We start from the raw sequence: 16622 nt of genomic DNA, 5'->3' as shown, positions 1-16622 counted from the left end.
TCTCAGGAAAAGTCTCTGAGACTCGGTAGAATGATAGAAGCAAGATTGAGTCCATCAGGGGGTGCATGACGTCACCTTGGCTGAGTTGTGCAGTGTTGCCAATCAGTTGCTCTTCACAATAAATTTAGTGCTTTTTTATGTGTCAAAATGCGATTTTTAATGCAAATTTTTAAGTTTGGCGTTTGTTTCTTATTTCTAATTTAAAGCTACCGAAACTGTAAGTTAAAAAAAGCTGTATTATTAAACAAAAGAAGGTTAAAAAAGGTTACTCTGAGATGATTTTAGTGCTAAAATTTGTTGATTCTTATAAAATTTGATATTTTGGAAGTGCAAATTTTATTTTTTGTTCCTTTTAAGTTAATGCAAGAATATAAAATCTTCTTCTCTCAACTTTTCGTAACATTAAAAACCTTTTTACACATTTTAAAAAGCGTTTGAATTTACTGAATGCGAATTAAAACCATAAAGGTTTAATCGCTTCTTCCAGTCCTCAATACTTAGTTGGACATAGGGCTTCAAGAGGTGTATTCCTAGTAAAAATCAGCAAAAAAATACTAGAAAATACTAAAGAAACCATAATAACATTTTTACGAAAAGAGTACCTTATCTAGTTACATAACCTCAAATTTAGCAAATAAATCGTTCCCTTAACAAAAGAGTATCTCTTAACAAAAAAACTCATAAATTAAATTGTACATAACCATAACGTTTTTATTTAAAAAAAACGCACATTTTAAAGACAATTTGTCACGCAAACAAAGTTTTTTAATAAACTCAATAAAAAGTTGGTGTTTTATTTTCTTTAAATGGGCATTTTGGTGTGCTTTATATCCAAAGCTAGGCAACACTGCAAATGCGATAGAGATTTAACTGCTGAAAGAAGAAGAACACCAACAACAACTGCAATCGCGCCAGATGTTAACAAAAGTAAACCTAAATAAAACTGAGTGAATTATTGAACTAATTTTTAAAAAAATTATATTTTACAAAATTATAAACATTACTTTTAATTAGAACAGGCTAGAAATATGTCATGAAGAAAGAACTAAAACTCCGAGACTAAAAAACAAACAAAAAAAATGCTAAATCAAGTTACGAAAATGGTAATCTGGCTATACTGGTGCTAATATGACGTCATTCATTTTCAAATTCGCTGAGAGCAAAGTAATGATACCACGATAGGCGCCATCTCATTATTCTTTCCATCATGAATTTTTTAATATTGTTTTCACCTAACTCTCTTTTTTTTTGGTCTTTTTTTTACACATTTTTTTTTGGGAACGTATCAATCGTGAAAATAGAGAATTAGGTGTACATAGGTACATGAAACAAATTGCTGTCTGCTACTTTTCTACTCGACAAACTTAAGACTCGTAAACTTACCTACAAGAAAATGGCCTATGTGAATATTTCGCTTGAAATGCAAGGGCGACAGTTCAGTTCACCAAGCGTAGCAAATGAATTTCAGTTATTTATGACAATTTTCGAAAGCAATAAGCCATTAAAGTGCCGAGCAACTGCAAAAAGCGGGTCGCCAAAGAATTTAAGAGATATTAACGAAATTTAAGTAAATACTTACAAAAACCACTCGTATTACAAGAAGTTCAATAAACAAACAAGAAAAGCAAAAAAAAAAAAACCGAAAAATACCATAACCAATCGCTAAACGAAAAAACCAATCGTATTAGGGGATAAAATATGAGCCCGACCGCAGCGCATGCACTCACTTTCAATAATTTCACACTGACTTCTGCAGATAGGGAGCGCAGCGCTGATCGCATGAGTACGTGCCGAATGAGTAGCACTCAATTTTCATATATTTATAAAACATAATATGTTAAAGGTCTTCGTAAAACCCGATAAGCTACACCACGGGTGCATCATTAGCGGCTGACAAAGGATCGGATTTCCTTATTGATTCGGTGTAAAGTGCAGTAAACACTTAGAAGCAGAGTAGGTGGTGTGCATAAGTACGTCAAAAGTGCTCACATAAAATATATTATTTGGCACATGCATACAACGTGCATGTGTGTGTATGTGTGAGAGCAAGGAAAGTGACACATAGTGGAGTAGTGCAGTGTAATTAACTTTCCACAAAACAATGCAATCCACTATCTACTTACACATGCAAACATATGTGTGTGTATATGGTATGTCAGTCGTAGTCGTCGTACAGAGTTGCAATATTTAGCAGTGAACTTGTTTTCAGTTACAGAGTTACAGAGTTATTGGTAATTTGATATATTTGCATTGCCTGCATATTCCTTACAAGGCGCTCAAAGGCGGCAAGTAAATATAAGTTTGTATTTGCTGAAACGAAGTGCCACGAAAGTGGTCACTTAATTCACTTATGCCAGTATTTACAAATTGAAAGTGAAAACGGTTCAATGGGGTTTATTGGGGTGATACGGCCACAAAATTTGATACTTTTAAAGTCGACAAAAAAAAATTGCTGGAATTGTATGAGTTCGCACCGCTGCTATATTAAAGGGCAATAGCGTAAGTCTTCTGGAGGATTAAATTTATATAAATTTGTAAATGTCAACTCAAGGGGCATCTAAACAAGTTGCTAAACATGAATGGCAACTATAATTACTTTGTTATAATACAAGGACAGCCCTTGTCAAAGAATTGATGCGAGTTGCAGAGTGAGGCATGAAAACATTATGAGCAATCGTATCCAAGTTAAAACAAGAGTAAGGCAGGGATGCGTGTTATCCCCGCTTCTATTCAACCTAGTGCTGTACCTCATAATGCTGCAAGTTTCAGCAGCTAATAGCAGTATTTCTTGGGTTTGAACAGCAACCTGGAAGACTTAGACTACGCTAATGGCCTCCGTCTGTTGTCACACAAATTCACACATACACAGTCAAAGATGAGGGCTGTAAGCGATTGCGCAGCTAAACCAGATCCGAGGATTAACATTCTCTAAAGAAATGACTGGCGAGTCTTCCATATACGCGGTACTAACATTGAAGAAGTAGACGAATTCTGTTATCTCGGTAGCATCATTAACAGAACTGACGGGTCATCAGCTGACATACGCAATAGAATAGGAAACGGTCGCGCTGTATATGACATGTTAGGCAAAGTTTGGAGATCTTCGTATATATCCAGGCATACGAAATTAATATTCAAATCAAATCAAACGTGAAGTCTGTCGTTCTGTATGGCTGCGAAACACGGAATACGACAATGTGCGATGTACAAGCTCTGTAAACATTCATCAATCGTTGTTTCCGAAGGATTGTGCGCGTTTTCTGGCCAAACACCATCTTCAACACTGCCCTCTGTAGTTTGACGAAGCAGGTTTCGGTTTATCTCGATATTCGGCGACGAAAATGGAAAATGATTGGACATACACTTCGTATGCCTCATGGAGATATTGCAAAAAACAGCCTTAGACTGGGACCCACAAGGAAGTCGCAGGCGCGGGAGACCATCCAACACGAGGAGACGATGAGTCGAAACAGAAGCGCTTCAAGCAGCCGTGCATGGCAAATTTCTAGCATTGGATGAAGGCCTATGTTCCTCCTAGGCACCACGAAATATATATACGCAAAGTTAAGCACCCTTTCCAAATGGTGTTGCACGTCAATTGCGGCCGCCGTAGCCGAATAGGTTGATGCGTGACTCTATTCGGGAGTGCGAAGGTTCGATCTCCGTGCGTGATCATCAAACAAAAGAATAATAGAACAATTGTGTTCTAATAGGGTCGACCCCCGGCAGGCAACGGCAAACCTCCGAGTGTATTTCTGCCATTAGAAAGCTCCTGATAAAAAAAACCGTTTGCCGTTCGGAGTCGGCTTAAAACTGTAGGCTTCAGTCCGAAAACCTGGTCTTCTTTTCGCTGTACAAAGCTATAGGTTCCTCGTTTCTTTCGCCTTGAGTTACCTATGCTTCTGAACCCTGGGAGAAGGGTAAGACGGCCGAGGAAAAGCTTTACATATTTGAGCGAAAAATTCCACGCCGCATTGTTAAACCGGTACGGTAGATCACGTCAGCTGTCACCTACGTTAAAACGATGAATGCCTTGCAGAGCTTGCCGACTTCCAAATCGCCGACTACATCAAGCTTCATCGACTTAAGTGGGCTGGACAAGTTCAGAGGATGAACCCAGAGAGTTTTTACGTCGCGGGTCCCAAACCCAGCGCACAACCAGATATCCTGAGTTGATTCGCCGTCTCGCTCTCACACGGATGTTCGGAAGCTACCCAGAGGATACTTGGGCGAAGTCCGAAAGTTGTGAACTGCTTTGGCCGCATGCAGAAGCAACGTCCTGGCTACTCCCAAGTAAATGGCAATCAGATACTTTCCCCACTTGCGTGGAACACACGGAACCCTTCTCCAAATCTAACGGAGAATCTCTCCTGGCAACAAGTGCTACTTTGGACTAAGTAGGCGATTGAGTAGTAAAGTCTTTTCTCGACGTATAAAACTAACAACTCTACAAGGCTCTACTCATACTCGTCCTAACGTATGGCACAGAAGCTTGGACGATGACAATATCCGATGAGGCGGCCTTTGAAGTGTTTGAGAGAAAGATTCTGTGCAAGATTTTTGGACGTTTGCACTTTGGTGGCGGCGAGTATCGTAGGCTATGGAACAATGAACTGTTTGAGCTTTACGGCGGCATAGACATAGCGCAGCGAATAGAGATCCAGCGGCTACGTTGGCTGGGTCATGTCGTCCGAATGGATACAAAGTCTCCGGCTATGAAAGTATTCTGCTATGATGCGGTACCAGCTGGTGGTAGCAGAGGAAGAGGAAGGCCTCTTCTACGTTGGAAAATCAGGTGGGTAAAGACACTTGGTGTGTCCAACAGGGGGTGATTAGCACGAGAAAGAAATCATTGGCGCGCTTTATTAAACTCGGCAGTTATTACGCCAATCAAACAGAAGAATACTTTGTATAACCATAAAAGTATGTCATTGCTACAACTTTTTGATTTAGCGCCGATATGCCACACAAAAACCTTTTACGTGATTAGGTACTTGAATTTACCCGAATCCAACAACTAATAAAAACGACCAGTTATCTAATATATGAATCAAATTTGTTGCTCCACAAAAACGGTGCTTATCATAAAAATATAAATACAAAATTCTATAATCACAAAATTTTCCAATACTACAGAATATACAAATTTATGGGTTGAGGCTACCGAAAAGGCCATAACGGCACAGAAATGTTAGTGGCGGCAAATAAAAGTAATCGTTCGATAAATTTAAACAATAATTCTTATGTACATATGTATGTATGTGCTTATGTTACAATTATACTTTTACTGACGTATTAATCGTATTAGTGACGTATTAATCAAGTTAATATAAAAATGTGCAAACTGCCAAGCGGCAATCCACTTTTTTCTAGACCGATGGCGGAGTACAAACTAGAGATACCCCCAAACGTACTTGACAAATTGAGCACAGTGTAGTGGAGCAGTTAAAGATTTTAGTCATATATAAGCGCATACACATAGGTATACATATGCATGTATGTACACATATTTATGGAAGTATTTGAGACACAAGGAAGCTAAAGCAGAAGCGGCAATGTAGCGTAAAAAAGTGTGTACTTGTCGTATTAAGCGCTTATTTACCTCTATTTTTTTTCTTACATATGTACGCATGCATTCTCTTATCTCATATATGTGCTTATATGCACAGACATACTGTGTGTATGTCTAAGGCAAGCATTAATTCAAATATTTTTTTTTTTTATATTGTGATTTTTTACTATCAGTTTCCATATGTTTGTATGTATTTTAGTAGCTTTACTATTTGTTAGTATATATTCTCGTCATAGCAAGTGAATCAAGCAATTGTGTAAGTTACGATTTTTATTAGATTTCTTGTGTTTCATTTTTTTAATTTTTTTCGTTTTTAGTGGTACTTTGCGCTTCTTCATCTATTAGTATTGCTGCCTGTACTTTCAAAACAAAAGAAACACTTGTCTGTCTCGCAAAGATTTTATTTATTTTGTTGGCTGGGTTGATTGCGCCTGAAATTATTTTATTTTGTGTTTCTTTACAGGCCTGCATAGTGTAAAATGCAAAGAAAACTCCACAGGTTTGCTTATCATCTCGCTCGAGAAGTAAATACATACATATAATATACATACATCAAAGTAATGAATCTGTCGCAACTACCACTGAGTCCAATGTACCTATTCATGTGTATGTGTGAATGCCCGAATTTAAGTGCTCTAACTTGAAAATTATTGATATTTTATTTGAAAAATCACATTGCCAAATTTTTTGTTTGCGTAATACATTTTTTTGTATTTTTTTTTCAAGAAATAGTCAAGAAATAGCATACGATTTCTTCAATGCGTGTTTCATAAGAACTGTTCCCAAGTAATTCAAAGATTTATATAAACTTTGTGTGTGTTCGATTGTAATTTGTTGTTTTTATTAAATTTCAGTTTTATCTTCCATTTTCTAGCTTTGTGACTGTGTCTGTGTCTCCATCTCTATCCCGATCTCTATCTTTATCTCTATTTCAATCTCTCTCTCTGTCTCCATCTCTATCTCGATCTCCATCTCCATCTCGATCTCTATCTTTATCTCAATCGCAATCTCAATCTCTATCTCCATCTCTATCTCCATATCTATCTCTATCTCTATGTCCAATCCTATCTTTATTTCTATCTCTATCTCTATCTCCATCTCCATCTCCGTCCCTGTCTCTATCTCTATCCCAACTCTATCTCTATTTCTATTTTGATCTCTATTTTTTTTACCTACATCTTCATACTTATCTTTATTTTTAGCGTCATCTTTATCTTTATCTACATATTCACCTTTACCTTTGCCTTTATTTAATTACGTTACTTTGTTTTTATTTTTATCTTAGCTTTTATTCTTTTCTTACGTAAATTTATTTTTACTTTAACCCTTGCAATAATCTTTATTTAAATCTTAGTCTTACACCGCTGCGTAACACGTCTCTCTAATTCGGTATCAATATTAAAGCATACATTTAGGAGCTATATATGCATACGTCTTTTGGCATCTGTATTCGTCAGATTTCTAATTGCTTTCATCTCTTTATATTAAACTTATTTAATTTCCATATGTAAGAGATATGTAAAGCAAACATGTTTGGCTCTCAATACATACATATGTTCAAGGTACATACATATAGTTCTGTCACGTATAACCAAGAGCTCGATTTCTTTAATTCCACCAATTTCAATACTCCGTGTACTTTTTCGTTATTAACCAACTTCGCCTTCTTTTAGCTCATGACTTTCAACTAATCTATAAATTTCGCCTCCCGATATACCACATAGATTGCGATAAGCCTTGAGGACCGCCATATAAATTATTGTTCCTATAGTTCTTTACTGTAAATGGTTTATTTATTTATTCTTCATATCTGACCGGGTCTTTCTACTTAAGATATGGTTTATTTGTACGTCGCTTATGCGCTTTGGTTTAATCAACTGGCTCAAGGGGTTTTCAACGTTTTTTCCAGACATACTTGCATATGTACATATGTGTGTAGATATATGTGATCATATCAGACCTATGAAGGTGCATACATTGAAATTCAAATAAAAAACTAATTCTTATTTATTAAACCCCAATTGCGCTGTGGCAAGAAGTATGCTTCAAGTTGGTACGCACACATACATATATATGTGTTATATATATCTGTACATATCTGTTTATGTATGTATAAAAGTCAAGTTTTTACTTGGTTAGAAAAATGAAATGAAGTGAAAATTTTAATTTGTTTCAACATATTTTATCAACCTTAATTTGGTGGAAAGATTAACACATGACTTTGTAGATAAGCGTTTGGCTGCTATTGTTTATGCGTTTATATGTATGTATAACTATATGTGAAACTTGGTTGAGAAGCCTGAAAATTTATAAAAAAAATAAACTCAAATATACTTTAAGTCAGGCAGCCGCCTTACCCGAATGATTTACGCATGGCTACCATTCAATTGGCTCCCTGAGTTTGAATTTCGTTATGGGCAGGCGACATTAAATGCTATAAAAAACAAAAATTCTAAAAGAGATCGCCCCTCGTCAGGCACTGACAGGCCTCAGAGTGCATTTCTGCCTTGAAAACATTCAAGTTTCCCATAAAAACCATAGAACAACATCAAAATGCACATTACAAGTTATAGCAGCAGTTTGGCTAACCGACAATCAAAATCAAAGGATTTACGCTTCAATTATTAACATACATATGCACGTCCATATGCATATCAATTATATAATTATAAATGTATATACATCGCTCCACGTTAAGTGAGCCACCCCTCTGTCCAGAACAGGTTATGAATAAAAAGATGTCTATGGGTAGAAAGTTTATTTTAATAGTAAGCACTCAAATATAAGAAATCGGAAATAGTTGAGAGATAATCTCTTAGGTCAGACTGTCGTAGACATTTATCAGACATAAGTATGTATGTACATATGAAGTATCAAAAAATGTTCGTACTTCAAATCTCTGGCATTAGAGATGCATATTAAATTTTGTACTAAAATATATTGATTTGATAAACATCTTCTGAAATTAAGTTCTCGTCGTGATACGGAAAACAGAGAAGTTCAGACACATATAACTTGAATCTTAGGGAAATATGACCAGACTTCTTAACTTTTCCTTATCTATGTGATCGTCACCGCAGCCCCGTAGGTTTGTATGTGATTGACGTGTGAATAGCATAGGGACTTTTATTCTTATTTAATTTAGATTATTTTTTTTTATGAATTGGTTCGAGCTCCCATCAAAACCATATAAATTCAAGTTTTAAATTATATGCAAGCTAAAAAAAAATCATTAAATTTCCTTCAAAACTATGTATATTTTAATCAGAATCAAAAAAAAAATTCCAAGCATGCAGTTAGGCCAACTTATGCGTGTTCAGCGATGAGCCCCATTTTTGGCTTAATGGCTACGTCAATAAGCAAAATTGCCGTATCTGGGCTGAATAGTAACCCGAAGCCCATTCAAGAACAGCCATTACACCCATTGAAAACAGCCTATGGTGCGGCCTATGCGCTGGAGGAATCATCTGCCCATATTTCTCCAAAGACGAGGCTGGCGCCAATGTAACAGTGAATGGCGAACACTAACGCGCCATGATAAATGACTTTTTGATACCGGAAATTGAAATAGGCAGAATTGAATCGAGGTGCAAATCTGCACCGAAGCTTGCACCTCTGTATTCATTGACAGTTCCAAAATGGAATCGGGAGTCGGAGCAAAACAGCCGAATACTGCTAGTGTTTTTCAAACAGAAGTCTTTGCGATCCTGCAGGCATGCAAAGTGCTTAGGGAACGCGGAGCGAGGGATGTATTAGCATTTTCTCGAATAGTCAACACGCGAGCAAGGCTCTGACGACGCCATGGTGCAGAACAAAATTAGTACACTCCTGTAAGGAGGAGATCAAATCTTTTGGGTGTGCAGGTAAAATTTTTCTGATCTGGGTTCCAAGACATAGGAACATAGAGAGAAATGAAATTGCTGATGAGCTTGGTAGGAAGGGGATTGACCTCCTACCCTGCACAAATTATTTCTCAAGGAAGCGCAGAAAAGATGGAGCTACATTTTTTCATGTGCTATTTCGAAAACTCTTCGGTCCCAGTACAATATACGAAGGACTCAGAAAGTCTTTTGGACTCCTCGCCATTCAATTTCCAAGCTCGTAGCTGTGTTTACCGGTCACTGGACGGTCGGCACACACGCGGAAGCGCGAGGATTACCAGTTAAGCCCCATTGCAGAAGCTGTGGGGACCTTTCAGAGAAGGAGACTGTTGAGTACTTTCTCTGTAAATGTCCGGGTTTGGCAGCTAGACGATTATGGTCACTGGGTCCCCCTTTCTTCGATAGCCAGGGGCAGTGCGTCAACCTAAATCCCATTAATCTTCTCCATTATATCAACAGTTCTGGTTGGCTGTAGATATCTGCCTGTTGGAGGTCTCATAATAGTATCAAAACAGCGCTTCAGTAATACTTGAGCACTGCCAAACTGGCACTTCAACCATTTCACCTACCTACCTAAGACGGTGCTACTGGCCATACAGCTCGTGAAACAATAGATTAGTGCTTTTGTCGCTCGTCTCGGACCAGTGGATTAGCCATAAAGATCGTGTGATATCACAGCTTTGGACTTTTATTGTAATTTTGTAAAGCACAAATGCTTTGCGGATAAAGGCATTCGACTGAGGCATTGGAAGCCAACATTACTAAAGTAATTCAGGAGATACCCATCTACCGACCGAAGTCCTCCAGCGAGTTATTCAAAATTGGTGTATACGGGTGGCCGAATTACGGTGCAGTTGCGGCCAACATTTTAAAGGGAATATCTTTAAAAAATAAATGTCATGAAAGATTCTCCACAAAAATATTAAGATTGTCCAATCAACTTGAGTTTTCGTTGTTTTATTTCAATTCAAAATCCGATACCTCACCCTATGATCACCCTATACATATGTACAATATAAAATTTCGTACCTATACACGCATTTTCATTATATTCTTTAATGATAAACACTTACCGTGCACCAACAATGACCTGATTTCGCGCCACATCAAATAACATTTGCGCAAAGTAAGTCGTGTTTGGATCGTTGAAACGTTTCGAGGTCGACATTAAATCTGATAAAAAATATGCAAAGAAATTACTATTAGTAGCGCATAAATAGTAATAGAAATGTGGAAGTGAAATGTAAATTGCAGTTGATGGTAAAAAAAATATACAAATATAAAATCTGGCGGAACTGAAAATCATATAAAATGAAAAGAGTAATTGAAATTTTCACGGATACTTAAAGTTTTACGGCGCATGCTCCAAATCAGGTAAAGCATATATAAGGCACCTTAAAAGCTACATGCAAACTTCATTCGTACATCAAAGGCAAATTACTTGATTTCGCAAAAACCGCAACTGATTCACAGCTTTCCGCAAAACATGCGTACATGCACACACACACGGCCACATAACATGCGGATATCGGCGCTGTTGTGGTGTTTTTATCAGTCTTAAATATTTAATTACTCTGTACGAGCGAAAAATGCAGCGGAACTCAAGCAAACATTGCGCAAAACGCAAATTTAAGTGAACAGTTTAAAATGGAAAAAAATAACAAAATAAAAAAACTGAAAAGTAAAGACTAAATATAAAAATGCTTTCAAATTAAATAAATCAATTAAAACTTTAACCGAAAACGAGTGTTGCCGGCTGTCGGCCACGTGGCTCTTCTGTTCGTATTTATGCAATTTTACGCTTTCTTCATTTATTTTGTATATTTTTTTCCTTAACATTCATCGATTAAACTGCTTGCATTCATTTATGAAAATGTTTTATAGTATGAAATAAATTTAATTTACCTTGATATGATATGAAACGAGAGTCGTTGTCCAAGAGTTCGTAATTGGCCGCCTTGTGGCGGTAAGCGTCCGTGCACTGTTGCAGACATAGCATTGATGTCAACAACAGCAACAACACGAAATGTGTAAACATTATATGTAATTTCAGGATTAACATGCTGAAAAGAGAGAGAGAGAGGGGGAATAAAATTAAAAATTAATGTTTATAGATCGGGTAGTTTTTTAAGAGCTTAAGAACTTAAAATGATAATACAAAACAGAAATTTTTTCAAAAATAAATGATTAATTCTGCGCCACCTAGTGTTTAAATGCCATTAAAAAAAAAATTCGAATACAACAATACGCCTAGATCTTACTGTATAATATTTCTAATTTCATGTCTATAGGCCTCTTCTATTTGCCACTTCTCTACTCGCTTGCCCACTTGGCGAAAAGAAGAGACCTAATATTCAGAGCGTGTTCGATAACATTGAAATTTGAAAAGTCGATAAACTTTCAAAATCTGACTCATTTTACTGTGCAACTTTATCAGGCTGGTCACTTGGGTAGCCTGGTATTATTTTATTCAATATTTGAGAAATGAAAAAAAAAATCAAATATTTGGAAAGTATTTATTAAAACCGAATTGTAACTCGACTAACTAAAAGTAGATTTAATGGCATGCAATCAACTCCAAAATCGGATGCAAGTGCACTTTTTATCCACAAATAATTCATTCGTTTTATGGAGAAAATACGCAACATCCTACACAAAAGATATCATCAAAAATCTACACGATTTTTGAGCGAAGTCAAGCTTACTCTTCATTTCACAAATAGTTCATTCGTTAAGAAACTGCACACCCATATTTTTTCAAAAAAATCAAAATAAAAGGTTGGAGATTTTGATGTGCTTTGTTTTTATTTTTGAGATTTGTTCAATTGTTATAAATTTGTTACAAAGTTTGGAGCTTTGAGTTACATGATTTTTCGTTATAGAATGCACTATAGCTTTATAAAAAATAAAAATAAAAATGAAAAATTGAAGAAAAGAATTTTTTTCTTAAAATTCAAAAAAAATAAATTAAAAAATTTTATAAAAAATTAAATTAAAAAATTTAATAAAAAAAACTTAAAAACAAAAAACTTTGAGACTTGGTAATTTGTCGCTCTACTATTAATTTGAACACAGGTGTATGTACATTGGTATTTACTAAATTCACAAAAAATTGATATAACCATACAAACTCAAATTTTGGTATTTTAACAAGCTTGAAAATCTAAGCTCAAAAAATTTCAATGCTTAAAATTATTTTCGCCAGATTTTTTGTATAAATTCTTAAACATTTTTTGTATCCATACAAACTATAATTTTTGTGTTTAAAAAGCTTTAAAATCTAAACTCAAAAAATGTCAATGCTTAAAATTATTTTTGCCTGATTTTTTGTATAAATTGACAAACATTTTGAATGTCGATACAAACTACCATATACGAGTAATTTGGACGTTTTGAAAAATTAAATAATTTAAGCTGAAAAAGTTTTAATGCTTTAAATAATTTTCGCCTGATATATATATATATATTTTTTTTTTCATGACTAAAAGTTAAACAAAAATCTTACTTTAATTTCTGTGGATTTTAGCCTTCACTTTTAACAGAATATTTCCACTCACACTTTCTTCACCAATTCATATATTTTGTATATCTGTATATAACGGTATTATAATCACTTTTGTATAAATTTTTGTTTTAACAATTCAATTGTAAACTTCATTAAGGCACAAAATGTTCAATTTCATATTCATGTTTCATATTTTCATTCATCTTTTCATTACTTTTCACTTTATTTATTTCATTGCTCATTTCTTTACTTTTTAACCACTTTTTCCATTAACTATCATCTTCCCAAACTCATTTCTCTTTGCGTTACTATTAAATTCTTAAAAATCATTTTTCATTTTTAATCTCTTTGGTAAACTGAATTTCTCATAAATAACATCCAACAATAGTTACAAGGAACATCCGATATATCAACCGTATAAATATGAAAGTAAACAAATAAAGCTTTAGCGCAAAACACCTATTCCTCGATTCTCTCACATTTATCGTTCCGTAACCGAATATGCGCGCGCACTCTCTTAACGCCAGCAACTGACGAAACGAAACTGAAAACTTAACTCAACCAACTTCTGAAAATGCAACCACTGACCGGCGATATCGGCTATACGATTCGTTGGTTGTATGCGTGTATGAAAGTATATTATTTTATAGGTGTGTGTACTTGCATACATACAAATATTGTTTGTGGTTACCCGGCAGGAATTATTATTATTATTATCATCGACATTAATATTTCTCTCTAGGTTAATTTTCCATTGTATTATTTTGATGAACGTTCGCAGATAGTAATGGATTCGACAAATTCGATATGTTTAGAGAAACGTTTTTCTTCGGGTGAAGAATATTTTTTTGGAAATATGTATAGATATGAGCTAAAAAATGTATGAAGAATTCATCAAAAGTACTAAAATATGGTAAAGGGTTTTCCAATAACAGGTGTTATTTTGAATAGGATTGCGCTATCGAGACATAATAACGATTTTTTATGGCCGAAATTGGATGGTATAGATCTGGACAACGTTTATTTTCAACAAGACGGCGCTTCGTGCCACACAAGCAACAAAACTATTGATTTTTTACGGAAAAAGTTTCCGGACCGTGATTTAACACCTTCTGACTTTTTTCTTTGGGGCCACGTGAAAGAGAAGGTCGACGCCAACAGCCCAGGGTCGATTCAAGACCTCAAAGATGGAATTCGTGAGGCTGTCGAGGACATAGGGCAGCCACTTTGCAATTCGGTTATAGAAAATTTCATGAAAAGGATATTGCCCTGTAAGCGTAGTCGTTTGGTCATTTGCATATGTTATTTTCCACTATTAACGGCATACCTTCCTCTTTATAATGAAATAAGCATCCGATTATTTATATTAAAAAATAGCATTTTTCTTTGAATATCAAAATAACACCTCTTATTGGAAAACCCTTTACATAGTTGTTCTAAATACGAGTAGTAAACACCTATATTTGTGGTTTACTTTATGAAAATCCAAAAATTTTCGTTATGTGCCATGTGTCAGATTGATGTGGTTTTTAACCAAAGATTTTCGATGGCTACGAAAAATGTTTTAAGACTCAGTTTAGAGAACCCAATTCACTTGCTATTCCTATCGTATAGCGCAGAAGCTTGGACGACTACAACATGCGATGAGGCGTCTCTTGGAGTATTTAAGAGAAGATTTTTTGCATGTTAGCAGCGGTGAGTATCGTAGGCTATGGAACAATGAGCTGCAAGGGCTTTACGACGACATAGACATAGGGGAGCGAATAAAGATCTAGCGGCTCTGTTGGCTATTTCATGTCTTTCGAATGGTTCCAAACGCTCCGACTCTAAAAGTTTTCGATGCGAAAGAGAAAGAATTCGTAGCAAGTGGAATCAATTTCGGTCACCATTTTTTTCCTGCTTCTATACTTATAAATGTTCTACACTTTTTGTTGAACTTTCAACATTTGGGTCGTTCAATGCAAAGTGTTATTTTTTTTTATAATTCAAGTTTATGCGAGAATGTAAAAAATTGAAAAGTTGTGTAAGTTCTGAAAATGTAAGTAAATTGTTTGCACTCTAATTTCGACAACAAATTTTGCCTTGACTTTTCTTTCCTTTTTAAATATTTTCCAAGGAACTTGCATTGCAGAAGCAAAGTAGTTAACCGTAATTTGCCATGTGGAAATTTTACCGCCGAAAATAAGTTTAGGGATTATCTTCCGAATGCATTTAATAAAGACGACCTATGAACAAAAGCAGCAAGTTTTCGTGCTTTGCTATAACAGTCGGATTAAAAACTGATAAATGGAGGCTTATTTTCAAGCAGAAATTGGTCTCTTTTGACAACCGTTACCAAAATGTTGGTGTATTGTAAGAATATTGCAAGAGCCCAGAAAAAACAGGGCCTCCAAAGTAATGACAATTCTTTTCTGAACCATCGGCTAATAATTGTAGGTACTGCGGTACAACAGAGACACAATTATCTTCCTTCACAGCACCTGACTAAATGTTTCACAACTGATTCTTCATCACTTTACCAAAGTTGAGTATGAAGTTTTGCAGCATCCACTGCCTTCCCCAGACTTATCGCAAACAGAGCAAACCTTAGCAACAGGAGCAGACTTCCTGAAATCTTGTTTATCACTGAATTCTTTGGATGATTTGTAGTGAAGAAATGAAAAATTTGCATATTTGAGTTATTAAAGAAATAGCGGAAATTCTAATTGGGAAAATTATTTGCAATAAATAATTCTGCTTATTACACTATAGCTTCTATGTTAAAACAACTAATTCAGAATTTCCACATTCAACGACCAATGCTTAACTGGCAGTAGTATCTCCTACAGGGTGTGTCGACTCAATTTCAAGTATGTACATACATCAACAAACAAGCAAATCGTAGAACGAATAACAAGCGAACAAACACTCCCGCTTGCCAACTACAGCGAGCGTCGTCAGTGTCAAGCAATCGGGCTGAAGAGGAAATGTTTGAACATTTACAAGAGCGATGCAGCCAATGCAATCGTTTATCTTTCCCGATACATAAACATTTTCTACTTTCAATGCATTTTGAGAATCACATTTCAATGATGTTCGCTCTCCTTCTCTCCATTGCATCTTGGCATAGGCCCTAGTGAGTCCTAACTGAATCCCAGATGATGCCGGATGGACAAAGGTATTGAAGGCTTAGCTGGATTAGCATTGACTTTTAGTTTGACTAATTTCATATATTAAAATTGTGGTATATTTTATTCTGCAACTGCATACTTACATATTTTAAATGGCATAACCAGAGTTTATTGTAGCTGCTACAGATAAAAAATCCTTTGATTTTCCTTTGATCACCCTTATAATTGAGAGCACACAATAGAAAAGGAATGCTCCACCTGCTTTGTAGTTCGTATAACTCAAAATCGATTGTTCAAGACATACCTGTGATTTTTTCTTGAGACTGTAAATATCAAATGGTACACGAGCTTGGTACAGCGTTATTCTTTTAAGAAACCTGGTTCAAATTTAATTTAGCTTCACTCTAATTTCACTAATGAGAATATATAAAGACGACAAACTCACAAAATCACTTAACCGACTAAAACGGCTTTTTACTTAATAATTTGTTCACCTTAACTTGTAAAAAACATTGCAATGCAGAACAACGATATTGTAAAGGGATAGTAAAAGC

General features: G+C 35.5%; 1 protein-coding gene across 2 annotated transcripts in view; it reads right to left on the bottom strand.

Moving 5' to 3' along the window:
• Positions 1–13484, bottom strand: part of LOC128861129 (semaphorin-5B) — a 63682-nt gene extending 50198 nt beyond the window's left edge. For both annotated transcript variants that reach the window (XM_054099044.1, XM_054099045.1), the window contains exons 1-3: positions 12959–13484; positions 11359–11516; positions 10527–10626 (exon numbers count right to left, since the gene is read on the bottom strand). In XM_054099044.1, the coding sequence (XP_053955019.1) occupies positions 10527–10626; positions 11359–11515 (257 nt within the window). In that variant the 5' untranslated portion in view covers position 11516; positions 12959–13484. The remainder of the gene's footprint in view (positions 1–10526; positions 10627–11358; positions 11517–12958) is intronic.
• Positions 13485–16622: the final 3138 nt, after the last annotated feature.

Source organism: Anastrepha ludens, chromosome 4 (assembly GCF_028408465.1).
Source record: "Anastrepha ludens isolate Willacy chromosome 4, idAnaLude1.1, whole genome shotgun sequence".
NCBI lineage: Eukaryota > Metazoa > Arthropoda > Insecta > Diptera > Tephritidae > Anastrepha > Anastrepha ludens.
Note: the sequence above shows the minus strand (reverse complement) of the source record. Positions and strands in the feature narration are given on the sequence as shown.